The sequence below is a fragment of the Sminthopsis crassicaudata genome, chromosome 3, assembly GCF_048593235.1.
Source record: "Sminthopsis crassicaudata isolate SCR6 chromosome 3, ASM4859323v1, whole genome shotgun sequence".
Taxonomy (NCBI): domain Eukaryota; kingdom Metazoa; phylum Chordata; class Mammalia; order Dasyuromorphia; family Dasyuridae; genus Sminthopsis; species Sminthopsis crassicaudata.
This window is the reverse complement of record NC_133619.1, coordinates 262,604,195-262,622,860: the sequence shown is the minus strand read 5'-3', so window position 1 is coordinate 262,622,860 and position 18,666 is coordinate 262,604,195. Positions and strand designations below refer to the sequence as shown.

Here is an 18,666-nt window from a genome sequence, read left to right as displayed (position 1 = left end):
GGTCTTCACATCTTAGTGAGGTCATTCAACCAGTCAATCAAAAAAGCATACCATGTGCCAGGCTTTGGAAATAGTTTCAGTTTCTGATCTATATTAAGGAAAACAATGTTGAAAACATTGACCAAGAGTTTATAGTTCTGTTACACTGCAAATGAAAAGCTTCACAGTAGTCTGAAAGTCATTGAATCCAACAACAATCTGCTGAACCAGGAAAAACCAGAGAGGGATCTTACTCAGACCCAAATCTCTGAATCAGGAACTTGGAGAGTTTGAAACTGGAAGAGTAGAAAATTGACTTTGCCTTAGATCACATCACTTTCAGAGCACTGAAAACTCATAGGTCTTCAGCCTAAACTGTCCCTAAGATAATGGAATCATGTAACAACACTCCAAGAAAGTTGTAAACAGGATTCTCAAGAGGACAAAAGTTCAGCTTAAACATTATCCCAAAAGTATGCAGAACCTGGACCCTAATATAAAATCCAAAGTTACTAAATAAGTTGGAATAATGAGCAAACAAATTACAAAACAGAATCAGTCTTAGTGTCTTGAAACTTGAGTTAGAGTTTTGAACTTAATCTGAATTTTTTGTGTTAGAAACTTTACTTTTAAGAAAAGTCTCCATTATGGTCTATGATACAAACTTTCTATATGTAGCCAATAACTTCCTTCCACAAAATCACAAAAAGCCACTTACTTTATATATATATTTTGTATTTAATTATAGAGCTTAAAATCATGATGGACTTCAACTTGGGCTGAAGTCTGGAACTGATCCCTGCTCTGCTCCGAGGGTTAGAGCCTCATAGCTACTGTTTGTTTCTGATCTTGTTGCTTGCCCAGTACATATCTGAAGCCTGATTGCTCATCTCCATCACCCCATAGACAAAGGATCCCTCTTGAATTTGCCCTGAATCCATGACACAGAACTGGATGGTGAGCAACAGTGCTGTCAGATAATATCTGTTCCCATATCCTGCACTAGTTCAGGGACCCCCAAGACATCTTTCTACACTGGTGCTTCCTTCCATGTTACATAACCTCAGTCTTTTTCTAAGCCTTGGGAACTGATATAATCTGGGCACCTCAGTTTTGGCCAGATCCTGTCCCCAGTACCTCCAGGTCTCTATGTCTTTCATTTCTAATCTTGCCTTGAAAGATTACTTACTTGTAACTCTTTCTTGGATTTTCCAATCAGAATTCAGCCTGGTACATTTTCTAATTCTTTGTGGAGGAGGTGTGATGGAAGAGCTGAGCTATGAATATATCTTCTACCATCTTGACTCCTTATTTTATGACTCTCTAAAAGGAACCTAAGATTTTTTAGCATTATACTAAACCCAGTAGATCTTTTTCAGATAAATTGTTTTCTAACCATAACTCCTTTATCTTGTTTTCTTAAGCCTATTTTTTTGTCTATAATAATAACATAAGATTTTACATTTGTATCTATTAAGTTTGATCTTATTAGACTTTGTCTTACATTCGGGCTTGTAGTAGTATTTGTTTTAGAATGCTTAGTGTCAAACAAATGAGCCAACTTTGAAGCACCTGAAAATTTGATGGATATGTCATATATCCTTTTATTCATTATCCAAATTATTGATAAAAATGTTGAAAAAGTGCCAAAATTATTTTAAATGATAGTACTATTTTAACTGAGGTTGTTAAATGGTCCAATATAGAGATAAAATGCTGGTTCTGGAGTCAGAAAGACTAATATGCCTGAGTTTAAATCACTAGCTGTGGGACCCTGAATAAGTCACTTAACCAAGTTTTCCTCAGTTTTCTCATCTGTAAAATGAGTTAGAAAAGGAAATTTCAAGTATCTTTGCCAAGAAAGCCCAAATGACAAGAGTCATACATGACCAAAATGATTCAACAATAAGCTATACTGATTACTAAGGGGATACTTCATAGAGCTAAATAATAACAAAATATTTGAAGAGGGAAAAAAGTTTTTCAGTTCCAATATAAATAATAAAACAAAAATTAGAATGTAGGGAGAATAACATTTGCTGGCACCAAATTATAAAACTATAGTAATAAAAATGAGTTAGTATTTTTAACAAATAAAAATCAAATTAGTAGAATAAGTTGCATAAGAAAGAATATGAAACAAACTCAGTAATTCATTACTGGTAAACAAAGGGGCATAAATTACCTGAAAAATAACTGCTAAAAAGAACTAGCTAATTAATCTGGAAAGCAATTTACAGAAAATTGGTTTATATCATACCATATACCATTATAAGCACAAATTGAAAAAATAATTTCAATATTCAAAGACATATCATAAAAAATTAAAAGAGAATATATTATAAAGGTACATTTCACAGATATGAAAATGTCTTTACCAAGCAATTAAGTAAATCAGAGAAGATAATTTTCCTTATATTAAACTTATAAGTTTTGCACAAGCAAAATTAATATTTTGTTTAGGAAATGATGTTTGAATGAGTATCTCTGAAATGGGTCTAGGGATTAATGGTGAAAAATAGTTCCAAAGAAAATAATCGCAAACTATTAATAACCTTGTGAAAGATAATTTTCAATCACTAATAAGAAACATGAAATTCAAAACAATTCTAAGGCTTCACTTCACACCAAATAAGTTGACAAAGATGGCAGAAGATGAAAGTAGTCTACATAAAAGAGATGGTTGAAAGACAGACACACTAATGCATTATTGAAGATGTTATGAATTAGTCTAATAATTCCAAAAAGTTTTTGAAATAATGCTTTTAAAAGTGCCTTAAACTATTTCATGTTCAACAATAGGGCTAAATGTGAGGTCCTGGTTAGCACTCTGGATGCCTTAGAATCAGCCGGAGTCAGGATAAGCAAAAGTCCTTGGTCTTTATTCTTGGTCTTTAAGGAGGAGAAGTAAAGAGAATGGACACAAGCTCTCCACTACCTCCCTTCTCCTCATCCATCACAAAAGTGACTCTGGCTTGTCTTACTCCACCCCCTAATCCCTCCTACAATTATCTATATACACCAATTATCGAGCCAGCACAGAATAGTGGGAAGGGCCATTTTCCAAGCATATGCTAAGATGGGTAGCCTTAAGTGCTCAGTTGTGTGATTCCAGTGCACCTACTCAGAGTTTCAGCCCTTTACAGCCAAAGACAAAATGTAAATTGCCTTATACATATAGAATATTCATAGTAATATTTTTTGTAGTAATAAAGAACTGAAAATCAAATAAATATGTGCCCATCAAATGGAGAATGTCTATTCTAGTCATGATACAGGAATATAATTCTATACAATGTTATTATACAACAAAAATGATCAATATAAAGAAATATATATAGAAGTAAGAATAAGATATAAAGATTCTGGGTAATCCTGATTATTGCTGCTTGATATTTGAATTGTTTTTGTCTGGAAGCTTGCAGGATTTTTTCCCTTGAGATTATATAGTTCTGGAGTTTTGCAACAATGTTCTTTGGGGTTTTCCTTGTGGGATCTCTTTTCAGAGGTGATCAATGGATTCTTTCAATGACTATTTCTCTCTCTGCTTCTAGAATAATCAGGGTAGTTTTCCTTAATGATCTCTTGAAGAATGTTATCCAGGCTCTTTTTTTTGGTCATTGTCTTCAGGTAGACCAATAATTTTCAAATTATCTCTTCTGGATCTATTTTACAGGCTGGCTATTTTTCCAATGAGTATTTTACATTTTCTTAAAAGAAATTTTTTCATTCTTTTTAATTTGTGTGACTGATTCTTGATGTTTCATAGAATTATCAGCTTCCATTTACTCTGTTCTAGTTTTTAATGTGTGATTTTCTTCAATTAGTTTTTGTATCTCTTTTTCCAATTAATTAGTTCTACTTTTGAAGATGTTGTTTCTTTTGTGGATTTTTTTTTTTTTTGCATTTGGCTAATTGTATTTTTTTAAGGAATTTCCTTCCTTTTCTAAGCTGCTGGCTCTCTCTTACATAATTCTCATTTCTTTTCTCATTTTTTCTTCTACTGCTAATATTTTCTTTTTAAAGTCTTTTATTAGCATTTGCAAGAAGCCCCTTTGAGCTTGAGACCAGTTCATATCATTCTGAGATTTCCTCTGTTGACATTTCTCTGAGTTGGTATTTTGATCTTCCCTATCACCATACTAGCTTTTTATGGTCAAGGTTCTTTTCTGTTTCTTGCTCATTTTCTTTCCTTTTCTTTTGGTATTTCTTCTTTTTTTTTTTGCTTTTATGCTCAAGCTCTATCCCTGGGATAAAGGTAGCACTGTCCCAAGCTTTCTGTGCAGCTTTGAGCCTTGGCTTTGAGTCTATCTAAACTGGACTAAACACCCTTTTCACCCCAGTGAAATTGACCTTTCTTGAAATTTTTTTCAATCTATCTTGAGCTGGAAAGAGATTTCATTCCATCAGACTTTATTCAAAGACTTGGTTTCACATAGTTTTTGAGGGAAACTGGGAGAGCTCAAACAGCTTCCTGGCTTCATTCCACTATCTTCCTAACTTTTGTCTTGCCACTGAATTTTGATGACTCTGGAAGAGACTAAGGATGACAATTTTGTCTAACTCTGCCCCACTAAAATGTGATTCATATCACCTTGTCTTTCATTGGCTCTCTTTTAAAATGAAAAGAAATAACTGTGAAGGAAATGATAATAGTATTGAAGAATTAAACAACTTAATAAAAAAAATCTATAAAATATAATTTATATATTTAAATTTAATTTAAAAATATAAATACAATATATCTGCAAAAGTTTTTTTTAATTTGAAAAAGGAGGGTAAATGTTGATATGGATTGTATGATTGTGTGTGAAAACAGTATAAAAACCAGTTTGGCTGAATTATAGGGCATGTGAAGAATCAGGAATCAAAAGACCTGAGATCAAGGCTTATCTTTGACACTTTCTAGTTACATAAAGTCATTGCATCATTTCACCTCTCTGCATCCCAGTTCCCTCATCTGTAAAATAAAGAAGTATTCTAGGTGATCTCCTAGGTCCTTTCTAATTCTTAACACTCTATGACAATAAATTATTTCAGACTTAAAATTCTTCACTATCTCTTGCCCAACCATAAACTGAATTGTACCCATGACTGTTACAATTTCTCTTAACACTTGCCCCTACCAGATATCTCCTAACATTTTTACTATGCATTGACCTTCCTAAGGGACTTTCCTGTTTTAGGAAAGTTGTCTGGTATCCTATATAGATATATGCCAAGCCAAAATAAAAGTGTTTTTAGCACAGGTACTATGTTTCTAAAGGTTTCACAAGTGCTACTCCAATATTTCATTGTGACATAAAGATAGTTTTGGGTTCTCAAATACTCTCCTAATTTAATGTAAAGTTTGATAGGCCCTACAATCTAGAAATATCTTGAGCACAGCCCTCTCAATGTATGTCTATGATGCAAGAGTTTTCCCAAGATTGGAGAGGTTCATCAATAGGATGATGTCTTGGTCTTATAGATTATTTAGACAACTCCCTCATTTTACAGATGAGGAAACTGAGAAGATCCAGAGAGGTGAAATGATTTGATGATTTCATGTAACTAGTAAGTATCAAAAGTTAAGACTTGATCTCAGATCTTCTGACTCTGGGTTCTTCACATGCTCTATAATTTAGCCAAAGTGGCCTTCATACTTTTATACCTGAATGCAATCTTAATTCTGTCATTTACTATCAATTTGGTTTAGTTCAAATCATTTAATCTTTCTGAATCTTAGTTTGCTCAAATGTATATGGATGGTATTGAGCACGGAGCTAATGACCTTTAAATATCTTTCCATTTCTGAATTCATAATGTTGTTAACAAAACTTTGACCACCATGTGATAATCTGGTATTTTGCATTATAGAAAAATAGTCTACAAAAGTGTGGAAGGATTGTGATAAATGAATAGTGAGAACATGCCATTGTTCAATAGATAAATGTTGAAGTTGTCTTTAAAGTTTGAAATCTGATAATAACAGATTTGCATCTTACCTGCCACCTGTCCTTGTTGTCTTAATCCCCCAATTTATGTTCCAAGCAAAAAGTACTGATTGCACAATATCCAGAGAAGTAAAGTAGAAAGACACACAACAATGAAGAGACATGTTCATGTCCTCAAGGAGCATATCATTTAACAGTGTTTCCTTCTACTTATATTCTTATTCAGTGTGCAAATTCAAATATCTGGTAAACATAAGTAATGGATACAATTATGAACCCATAAAGTAGGAAATGATAGCTGGACTCAATTCAAAAGTTAATTTTTTACATTATCTTTTATTTATCTTCAGGAGGCTCAATTACTGATTCCAGGAGTTGACATTCAGAGCCAAATCTAGTTATGGCACCAATCAGAACCATTTATTAAGTATTACAACAATATGCTAGGCACAGTATTAAGTATTGAAAATGTGAATACAAATAGAAAAAAACAAAAAACAAAAAACTTAAATTCTAATGGAGGAAGATAACACATAAAAGGTAGCTGAAAGAAAGAAGCATGGTAGAGGAAGTCCACAGCGCACCCTGAAGAGGAATGGGACATGACTGGCCTGCATGCCCTCCTTAAAGGCAGGTTCTGAAAGGAGCCATCCAATCAAAAGCAAAAGCTGAAGAGGGGAAGAGTTATTCCAAAGGGTGAATTACATGGTTTCAATGAGGCTTCAGGATGGAAATATAGGATATAAAGAAGAGGTCCAAAGAAGAGAACACCAACAAAACACATGGCAGACTAAAACTGATAAGTGCCCTCACAAAACTTTTTAAGGTAAATGCATTTGCATTGCATTACAGAGATTGTGGGGAAAAACTTTGAATCTCAGGTTAAAAAAAAAAAGACCCTCTTGTAGAGAATAGGGTATCACAAAGTTATTGAGTAGGATTCCAGTTTTAACTATTTTTGCTAATATAATGCTAAGCTCAATTAATGGCACAAGCATCAAGAACTTTCAAAATTTAAACACTTTAGGACAAATCATTCGTCTCCCCATCCATTAAAATTTGCTAAGATGATCAATATCTTATCTGTGATAAATTGTGAGCTTTTGTACATGTAACTTAATGGCATGGTGGATAGAGCTCTAGATCTGGAGTCAAGAAGACCTGAATTCAAATCTGGCTTCAAATACTTAGCAGCGGTATAACCCTGGACAAGTCATATAATGATGTCCTAATTCATGAAAAAAAATTCTTCATCTGCAAAATTAATACACTCCAGGGTAGTTATGATAATTAAATGAGATAAAACTGAAAGTATTATATTATCATTATTACTATATGCACTTACTATATACATATGTATATATAGATATAGATATAGATAGGTAATGTAGTTAGATGACTTGAAAGTTCTCTTTTCATTCTAAGATTATATAATTTTACAATTTAGGAAAATTAATGTAATACGTTAATGAATTAGAAGAAGGAAAGAAAAGGGAAAGATTAATTCAAAGACCTTGAAGTTAAATCTCTCAATAGGACAGCCTTTGCAAAAGTTTGGGGGATTTATGTTTATTCTGTTGACATAAAATTATTCTTGGGGTTTGATTTTTAAAAGAAAGAAAATTTCAGAGAGTTAATCCTTATGGTGAGGTATTCCCACCTCATCCACCTATATATGCAAACCCAGAATATAAGCAGGAGATAAATAATTCTTGGAGATTTCATTCCAAATTAACAAAGCACCATAGTATCCCTGAGGTATTTACATTCTCTTATAAGTAGGCTGCCCACTCCCCCATGAATCTAAAGTAGAAAATTGAGAGTGTGATTTAAGTGCCATTTACCCTAAAACTTTTACAGAATTTAATTCTGTAATTTAATTAAATTTAATTAATTATTAATAAATTAATAAATTAATTTAATAATTAAAACTCACTAAAGTATTTCAGAAGGGGGTGAGTTCCTGGTATTAATTCAAACTTCCAGCAGGTCTATCCTTTAATCATAATATGATTAATCTCCAAACTCTTTAATAACTAATCTTTAGTTCTCTTTAATCTACTAAAACATTTTTGCAGTCCTTTTAATGTCATTTTTCACTGAAAGCCTAAAGTGGCACAATTGCTTACTGGGACAATTGCTTCAAGTCTGAAACTTCATTCATCTCTCCAGTCTACTAAACTTTTTAGTTGCAGCTTTTTAGCGGTTTTTCTGTTGGACTGCACTTTCCCCTTAGCAATTTTTCAAGGTAGCAGAAAAGAAGAAGGACTAAACATAAAGAAGAAAGGCGTTTAGGAGGAAGTGGGCCAAAATCATCACTAAAAGCTACAGCTGATCAGAATAATATTTTTCAATGAATAGCCTTAATTTTTTTTTCAGTTTGCAATATCAACAAAGGGTCAAATTGAGGGAGGGAGGATCAAAACAAATTGAATCCATTGCAGATTTATTTCAGATGTCATAGAACTTGATAGTATATAATTATCAAGAGCATCTCCTGATCCCATGCTACCAAAAGTCTATTTAAAGAAGAATCCACCTATGTCTTGCTACCATTGTAATCCCATCTTCCTTTACCACCCCTGTCGGGAAAATTTAAAAAGCGAACCAAAACTTAATCCTAATCCTAAACCAGAAACGGTCTAAATTCAAACCACCTCAATCTCTGTGGTAAACTTAATCTAAATCTGAACCTCCCGGTTCCTTGGGGAAATTCTGATCTAAACCATCTCAATCCCTGAGTCAAACAATCTAAGAATATTACATTATACTCCATTAGTAACCTGTAAATAGCATTTAGGGTCACAGAAAAATTTATTTAATATCCAAAAACAACCAACCAGCAGTTTTTCTTCTTTTCTCTTCAAATCCCAGCTAATGTCCTGGAGGGAGATTCAATGGAACAGGATGTAGAAAGTCCAGTAACCATTCACCAGCCAAAATTGCCTAAGCAAGCCAGAGATGATCTGCCAAAACACATCAGCAGAGACCGAGCTAAAAGAAAAATCCAGAGGTACGTGAGGAAAGATGGAAAATGCAATGTTCACCACGGCAATGTGAGGGAGACCTACCGGTACCTGACTGATATCTTCACAACTTTAGTTGATCTGAAATGGAGGTTCAACCTGTTGATCTTTGTTATGGTTTACACAGTGACATGGCTCTTCTTCGGCATGATCTGGTGGCTTATAGCTTATATCCGAGGAGATATGGACCATATAGAGGACCCCACATGGACTCCATGTGTCACTAACCTCAATGGGTTTGTCTCAGCTTTTTTATTCTCAATAGAGACAGAAACCACCATTGGTTATGGCTACCGAGTCATCACAGACAAGTGTCCTGAAGGAATTATCCTCCTTTTAGTGCAGTCTGTGTTGGGGTCTATAGTCAATGCATTCATGGTGGGCTGCATGTTTGTAAAAATATCGCAGCCTAAGAAGAGGGCAGAGACCCTGGTATTTTCTACTCATGCAGTAATCTCCATGCGGGATGGGAAGCTTTGCCTGATGTTCCGGGTGGGGGACCTTAGGAATTCCCACATCGTTGAGGCTTCAATTAGAGCCAAGTTGATCAAATCTAAACAGACCACAGAAGGAGAGTTCATACCACTGAACCAGACAGATATCAATGTGGGTTATTACACAGGGGATGATCGTCTGTTTCTCGTGTCACCGTTGATCATTAGCCATGAAATTAATCAACAGAGTCCTTTTTGGGAGATCTCCAAAGCTCAGCTGCCCAAAGAGGAACTAGAAATTGTTGTGATCCTAGAAGGAATGGTGGAGGCAACAGGTAAGAAGGTTCTTTCTATTCTTGGGCTTTTGTGATGTTTTCATGCTTTAAGATGAGCGGATGTGATTAGTTCCTAAGAAAACTCATGATTTAAATGTAAAATGGGCATCAAATTCTGAACTCTAATGCTAATCTTTTTTTTTAATTTTTATAATTCTTTTCTTAAAGAAACAATCCTAGGACCTAAAATCTATCAACAGAAGATAAAAGTAAACATTGCTTTAAAAGAAATGGCATGTGTGTGTTTTCAAATTGAAATTTTCCTATCATCTCCTCTTATAAAAAGTGTATGTCATTTTGAAATTATCAAAAAAGTCTGTGCTCAAATATTTTCTAGAAACTGTTTCTGGTTCATTTATTACTTTTTTTCTGTGACACGATTGGGGTTAAATCACTTGCCCAGGGTCACACACCTACCTAGCTGCCTTGGTTCATTTATTATTAACCTAGAAAGAAGTTGTCTTTTAGAGGAAGCCAGATAAATTGTTTTGCCAAATTCAATCTGAAATTGTCTTTGAAATATTTAATAGGGGGCAGCTAGGTGACGCAGTGGATAGAGCACCAGCCCTAAAGTCAGAAGGACCCGAGTTCAAATTCGACCTTAGACACTTAACACTTCCTAGATGTGTGACCCTGGGCAAGTCACTAAACCCCAATTTCCTCAGCAAAAAAAAAAAAAAAAGAAAAGAAAAGAAAAGAAAAATGTTAATAATCCCCTTAGCATGCCATATGCTGTCTTAATATATTCAAAGAAAATGGAAGAATAACTCTAGCCTATTGTTTCCCTCCCAAATTTATCTATTGAACTTTCAAGAAACATCATTGAATAGGAATGCTTATATAAAACTGAACATTGGCTAAATGTCCTCAGCAAGAAAGAACAATTATAAAATTAAGTGATGATAATATCATTTATATTCCTATTCATATAATCTAGTTTAATCTTTCATTAAAGCTTTAACATACTCTCTAATCGGGTTCATTCTTGAATCTTCATTTTACTTATAATGATATTAATTATTTGGTTTAAGAAAGCTTTCATTAAAACAGCAAGTAAAGGAGTAAGCAAAAAATGTATTTGAATTATGTAAGTATGAATTCCATACATCTTATGCTTCCCAACAGGGTTCAATCAATATTTCCTTATTGGTACCCATAATAAAGGCATATATTTTCTTTACTGAACCAGTATGATTGTCCTTCACATAAGGAATATAATATCTCCATTGGGACTCAATGGATCAACTCACTCTAGCATTGTCTGATTAGGCCCCCAGAGAACTGAATGCCACTTTTTACTTGAGGGAGTACTCTAAGGAGTAAACATGCAGGTGGTTCTCGTTCTAAAAATAGTTCATCTGCCTTGTAAAGGAATTCTTCAACCTAGAGGTCCCAAGATCCTCTCAAAGAGTAATTCCTCCCACTCTCCTGGGAAGTAAAAAAAAAAAAAAAAATCCAGAAGCAAGGCTAGAAGAAAAGGTTTCATTATGATAAGCTGAGTGGCAGTTGCCAGGTAGATAACAAAGACCAGTGTAAAGGTAAAATTACTGGATGCAAAAAGAGTCTATCAGATGAGACTGCTCAACTACTTTCCTTTTTTAGGAGGTTGAACAATAAGAACAAGATGTCAGATAATTTTGAATAGAATGTCAACCTTTGGGTCCTCAGGAATTGCTAAAAATCAGATTTGTACAAATAAAGAATGTTTTCTCTGTACTTAATCCTACTGGAATATGCTAATAGGCCTGGAAGTTTTTAAGACATTGGAAGCCTCCTTCTAGTTAGAATAAAATACAAAGTGAGGGTATGTCTCTATTTATACAACAACAGATGGAGCTCTATTTTTTTGACTTCTAAGGTTACTTTTTTTTTTTCCAGGAGAGATGCTAAAAAAAAAAAAAACTATTAATAACATACAGGTTTTATTCATTTCTTCCACAGTCCTCACAGAAATGATTCTTAACAATTAATCAATAAATCCAATTCTTTAGCAAAAGATGTTTACTCAAAAGAATAGAAAAAAATAGTATAGTGATTCCAAAACATTTCCCCCAACATTAGATATGCACTCTCCTACAAATAAACCTATTATGAAGGAAGGTGTTAAGAAATATCATGAATTTAAAGTACAGTGTTAGTTAGTGAGGCATGAATATAACACATGTGGCCAATGCATCTCTAAAGTATGGAGCTTTAAATAAAGCATTTAAATAAATAAATAATGTTTGAAACTTCAAGACCTTAATTTCCTTTCCATCTTGAAGATTCTCATTACTTTTCCTTTTTCTTTAAAGGAGGCTGTAGATGACATACTCATATATCTGAATTCATCTATAAGAGGTAGCTGTAGTATTCAGCTGGGTTCTTCTCAGGGCACAGAATTTCCATAAAAAGAGTAACTGAATTAGAATGCAGTGTCTCAGAGAAGAATGGGACAATCCAATGCTTGGCTGGATGGAGCACTACCTGTCCCTGCTCTTAGTGGTCTTGGCTAGATAGGTCACACTTTCACCAGATAGTGGCTGCTGGTTAAAGCCAGAGAGATTGCCAGTATGTTCAGTTTTGAGGGTTAGCATGCTCTTTTCAACTGGAATGCTTGCTCTTTTTCATCTAGAACAAAGACTAGTTAATTTTAACTTAGAACCTATTCCATCTTTTAAATCCTGATAATCTTAATTTTGAAGTTATTTTTCACCTCCAAGTAGGAAAATTTTAAAAAGGCTTGCCTTCCCTATGGAACAATTCTTAAGTCACTGCACCTTGCTCTTTTGGAAATAGTTAAGTTAGTGACTGAAGGCCTAAGCCCTGGAGGCAATGTCATTGTCTGGCTGGTCTCTTCATTTGCATGAAAGCTCCCAACTTTTTTAGGGTGTCAGAAGACTGTTTTTTATCAGAAGACTGGCTGCCTTATTTATATTTCTATGTCTCTTTATTATAACCCTATAGACCATCAATCATATTTTGCTCTAGTTTCTTTGGGGCATCCTTTCTTGAAGAATTCATCATTATTTTTTAAACTTCTTAATTGTTCTTCCCTATTCCAAATGTGAACTTTAACTTTAAAAAAAAAAAAAAAACTTCTCCCTTATTGCTTATAAGCTTTCAAAGTCAACATGCATCATATGAAAATAATGTCTATGGTTCAATTTGTCACTGGAAAAGTTTGAATATAACATCACATTATTTTGGAACAAGAAGATATCATGTTAGTGATTATTGCATGAAACTGAAGAATATTAAGTAATAAATCTAGAGTCCTTATATATTTTAGAGTCCAACACCTTGATTTTGCATATGAGCAAACTTGAACCAAAAGATTGCCCAAGGTCACACAGGTAATAAGTAACAGAATGAAAACTGAACTCAGGTTTTATGAATTCAAATTTAATGCTCTTTCCATTATACCACAATTTGTCATAGGATGTTTGAAGAAAAATTATAAATGTTAAAGTAATATATAAATATAATCCTTATTGTTATTGCATAGTTAGTGTTATTTTCATTTCAAGGTTCTTTGTGAGGGGGAAAAGGGTTCTTGTCAAATACTCTGGAATGGTTTGCCTTTTCCTCCTCCAGCTTATTTTGTACATGAGAAAACGGAGGCAAATTTGTCAAGGGTCAAACAATTAGTGCCATCTAACTGCCCTAAATGGAAGTCCTTCTTGCATAGTAATCAACAAAAACAGCACAAAAAGCTAGAGTATTTGTGCAACCATATGGATAAGAATCATAAACAATGATAAGACATACGGTATCATAACCTATATCAGAAAAGAAGCATGTCCCCCCACAAATGAAATCAAAGTTTTATGGAAGTAATGAAAATAAAATGAAAAATAAATGATCTTTAAATTATCAAAGATTGTATAGTATATATAAACTATAATGTTGGACAATTACTAGACCTCAAAAGATCCAAAGTCAACTTTTCTAGCTTTCTTGCTCCAGGATAGACATCACTTCAGAAAGAAAAACCTTTAGAGGAGGTGATTGATTTTACTGCACCCTCTATACAATATAGTGCTAAGCACATCTGAACACTTATACAAAAATATATAACTCAAAGGCATTGGCTTTTTATTACAATTTAGTAAAAAGCTTTTTTAGTAGCTAGCATTTATGCCTCATTTCAAGGCTTGCAAAATTCTTTATAAATATTAATTAATTTTATCCTAACAACCCCAGGAGGTAGGTAATATTATTATTCCCATTTTACACAACAAAACTGAGGCACTCCAAGGTTAACTTACTTGCCCCAGGTCACAAAGCCATTTAGTATCTGAAATCAGATTTGAATTCATATCTTCTTGACATCAGGTCCCAATGCCTTATATGTTGCATTATCTATCTGCCTTACACCTTATACAAATAGTTATAATATTAGGCAAAATGTTGAAGTTCAGTAAAAGAGGTACATAATGTTATGCAAGCTCAGAAGAGAACAAAATCACTTCTATGCAGATTAGGAGTTCTTAATTTTTTCCGTTTCATGAACTACTCTGGTATTTTGGCAAAGTTTATTGAACCCTTCCCAGAATAATCATTTTAAATGCATAAAATAAAATACACAATATCATAAAGGAAACATAATATTGAAATAAAGACATAATTTTTTTCCATCTGTATCTATGGACTCTTCTGAAATCTATTCATGGACTCCATTCTATGGACCCCTGATTAAGAACCCCTGATGTAGGGGAAACAGAGTAAAAGTGATATTTGATCTGGGCTTTGATGGATGAACAAGCACTGGACAAGAGAAATTTGCATGAGGTAGGTGCTTAAACTTTTGGTAAATGAATGACTGGATGAAATTAAGTAATCTTCCCAAGGAGAAAAAAAAAACAACAAAGGCATTGAGGTAGCCCTGAATTGTAAGAATTTTGCACACAGTCTGGAACAAGGAGATTTCAAGTGGAAACCTACAGATCAACTATCATCATGAAGGCCATAGTTCATCATCTCTTCACCATTTTTAAACACTTATTATGTGCTGGTCTAAATTAAGGTTTGAAATTGCTAAGTACTGAAGATATGAAGAAAGGCAAAAAGGGTCTTTGTCCCCATGGGGCTTATATTCTAAGAGGGGAAAACATGCAAAGAACTTTGTACATATAAAATATATACAGTATAAATTAGTTACCTCCAATGAATTCCTGTCTCAGAGGACAGAAATGAGACATGTGGAAGATGGAACAGATATCCAATAAGACCTTTTGAAGAGTGAGATTTGCGTTGAATTTTAAAGAAAATCAGGGAAGAGGAAAATCAGAAAAATCTACTATCATGAAAAGCTAGAGAGAGGAGAGAATATCCAGGAAAATGATTGACAGCATAAGTCAGTGTCAGAGAAGTCAAAAAAGATAACAATTAAGAAAATGCCAATATTAGATGAACAATTATGACACTTGTTGGCAATTTTGGAGAGAGCAGTTTCAATTGTTGATAAGGTCAGAAGGTAGACCACAGAGGCTTTAGAAAAGAATGACAGGAAGTGGAGGCAACATTTATAGATAGGCTTCTAAAAAAAGTTAGCCACAAAGAGGAGGGAAGCTGTAAAAGTTATATAACAGGAATGGTCAGAAAAGTGATATTTGATCTGGGCTTTTTAAAAAAAATTAATTTTTGGGTTTTTTTATGATGGGATCACTATAAATGTATTTGTTGACAACAGAAAAGTAGCTACTAAATACAAAGATATTGTGGATGATAGAAAGGCAATTTTTAAGGCAAAATTCCTTAAAGACAGTAAAGGAAGAGATTGAGCTTTTTTTTTTCTCTTTTTTCTCAATAATATTTTATTTTTCCAAAAACATGTAAAAAAAGTTTTTCAACATCCATTTTTGTAAGACTTTGTGTTTTAATTTTTTCCCTCCTTCCTTTACCTCCCCCCTCCTCCCTTTACCTTCCCCTTCCCCACGACAACAAGCAATTCAATATGGGTTAAACATGATTTTCATGTTTGTCATGCTATACAAGAAAAATCAAATCACAAGAGGAAAAAAAAAAACCAAGAAAGGAAAAGCAAACATATAAGCAAAAGTGAAAATACTATACTTCAATCTACATTCAGTCTCCATAGTTTTTTCTCTGGATGTAGAAGGCACTTTCCACCACAAGTCTACTGGAATTGTCTTGAATCACTTCATTGTTTAGAAGAGTACTGTCCATATATCGATCACCACATAATCATGCTATGTACAATATAAAATGAAGAACAGTAACTTTTTCAAAAGAAATAGTATTGCAGGAAGAAGAGTAGAAGGAGACAGCTAAATGATGGAGCACGTTTGAAGAAACCTCCTATTTAACAGTACAGTAACTTTAGTTCCCCCTAGTGGTAATTACTAAAGCTCAGATTTCTACAGATTAAACTGGTAGTCACATAAAGTGTTTCTATATTTTAGACACTTAATATAAATTCTTTTTTTTTTTTAAATTCTGGATTTACTTTGTACAAAAGTCTCTTAGGAATAAATTCTTTTTCCTATTAAGTATGTAATAAATTCATCATGGAACTTTAAAAATTATACTTGTATGTCGTTCAATTCTCTTCTATGTATTTTTTAAAATGCTGCAAAGACTTTCTTTTTATTTTAATGTTTTTGTTACCCGTATTTCTATTCTCCCTCTCTTTCACAATGTCTCTCATTCCAAGGGGGAAATATAAAACAAAATCCTTTTAACAAAGATAACTAAGAAAAATAAATTCCTTTGTTAGCAATGTTTGAAAATTTATGTCATTTTTTCACTTCCATTCCATATTCTCTGTTAGGAGGCCAATAGCATGCTTCATTTATTAGTCCTCCAGAATTGTAAAGTCGTTGCATTGAACACAGTTCTTTTTACTTTTTTTAAAATTAACCTTTTTGCTCAATTATTTTTCCTTTTTAATTCCTTCCCCCAGTGGAAAAAAAGAAAAAGAACAAATTCCTATATGGGACCTTTCCCCAAATGTATAACTTATTCTATATGTTCAATACAGCATTTCTTTATGAATTGGAGGATAACATGACTGATGTCCTATTGAATTGTGGTCATTTACACTATTGATCAATTTCTCAAGTTTTTCAAAATTATTTTTCTTGACAATGTGTTTATTATATAATCTGTTCCTTTGGTCTATTCACTTTACTCTGTTAGTTCATGAAAATCTACCTAGACTTCTCTCATCTTGTCCCTTCTTTTTTCTCTCACCTTGTAAATTTCTTTTAGTGCTATTTCTATCTATTCCTATATCATTATCTTGTTTAAATAATCTCCTAACTGATGTACATATCCTTAGTAAAAACTAACAAAAAGCTTCTATGAACACTCTTGTACATAGTTTATTTCTTTTTTTTGATCTCACAGTTTTGTAATTTTGGGAGTATGATTCCAAATTGCATTCCAGAATGGTTAAACCAACTCAGAATTCTTCCCCAATCTGTGATCTTTTTTGTCATCCTTTGTTATGATCTTTGATAATCTGAGTCTGAGGGGAGAATCTCAAAATTGTTTAAAAGTATATTTCTCTAACTATTAGAAATTTGGAGCAGTTTTCGTATGGATAGATTGGATTTCTTCCTTTGAATACTTTTATATCCTTCAAATACTTGTGAATTTATGATTAAGTATGATATCTATATATTTGAATCAGTTCCTTAGATATGAGAGATTTTTTAAATCTCCTTAGAAATAGAAGAGAAAAGGATAGCAAATTTTGCTACCATTGTCATTTGTGAAATCATTTCTAAACACTAGAAATTTATTTCTTTTTTAACACTAGAAACTTCTGCCCCATGCACACATACCACCACCCAACCAACCACTACTAATATTGATCTGAAATACTGATATTGAGCCCAATATAGGAAATTGGATGGACATGTAATAAGTATTTTTTTTTATAAATTAGAATTTTTCCTGAGGTGAAATATGTCTTTATAATGACATCAGGACTAATGTTTTTAGAGTAAAACATTCCAAAAAGATCAACAATTCAATGTAGTTTTCTGTGAGACATAGAATGAAATATTTGATCAAATATGAACAAATAAAATAATATTTCTAAAGTGCTTGGTACAGTTCCTGTTACATAGTAGGTGCTAAATAAATGCTTACTTTCTTCCCTTCTTATCCTCATCTCAACTACTGTCAAACTTTTTGTGTGAATTACTAGATGTGGAAAACTTAACCTCATTTAGTTTTAGAAAAAAAAGTTAATTGCTCAAAATTCACAGTTGGCAATGGCTTTTTTTTTTTTTCAAGACAATCAGGGTTAAATGACTTGTCCAGGATCACATAGCCAATAAGTGTTTAAGGCTTGATTTGAACACAGTCCAAGATCTGACTCCATCCACTATGTCACCTACCTGTCTCTGGCAATGGCTTTAAATGTCACATTTTTTATTGGCAATTTCCCGTTGTCATAAATTGCTTTCACATACACCAAGTGAAAAACTGTCTTGGGCAAAACAACATTAATGCATTGTTCATTCCAAAAGAGTAGGACTGAGATCAGATAACATCCACTGAGACTGGAGTATTTGGTTACTTTCATAACAATATCATTAAAAACTGTTCCTTGGAGCTACACTATTCAAAGTGCACTCACTATATATTCATCAGTCTTCTATCTTGCAGGTATCACAGGCTTTAGCAAGAAAAACAAATGTGCCCTCAAAGGAAAAATGCATTTTTGACTTTGCTTCCAATGTGTTTTCATGAAGCAAGGGTTGTTAAGCACTATACCATTAGAAAACTAGTGGTCCAAACAGTTCTCTGAATTCATTCTGCTCTCCTTCACCTTTGTCCATTTAATTGAGTACATTTGGAGAAGGTAAGGAATGTATATCATTTGTGCCATAGATTCTATATTTCTCAAAACTACAAATTAGTAAGTGGGAGTTCAAAATTTCAATGGGATGAACCATTGTTCCAATTGTTTGGACAGAAATAGAGTTAACCAATACAA

At 33.3% G+C, this 18,666-nt stretch overlaps 2 protein-coding genes across 3 annotated transcripts in view; one reads left to right on the top strand and one right to left on the bottom strand.

The window, feature by feature from the left end:
• The window catches only part of DYRK1A (dual specificity tyrosine phosphorylation regulated kinase 1A), a 288,823-nt gene that overhangs the window by 6,313 nt on the left and 263,844 nt on the right, over positions 1-18,666 (bottom strand). The window contains exon 15 of the mRNA XM_074300646.1: positions 8,756-8,909. The gene's annotated coding sequence lies outside the window, so the exon portion shown is untranslated. The remainder of the gene's footprint in view (positions 1-8,755; positions 8,910-18,666) is intronic.
• Positions 1-18,666, top strand: part of KCNJ6 (potassium inwardly rectifying channel subfamily J member 6) — a 179,743-nt gene that overhangs the window by 95,222 nt on the left and 65,855 nt on the right. For both annotated transcript variants that reach the window (XM_074300648.1, XM_074300647.1), the window contains one exon: positions 8,790-9,710. In XM_074300648.1, the coding sequence (XP_074156749.1) occupies positions 8,790-9,710 (921 nt within the window). The remainder of the gene's footprint in view (positions 1-8,789; positions 9,711-18,666) is intronic.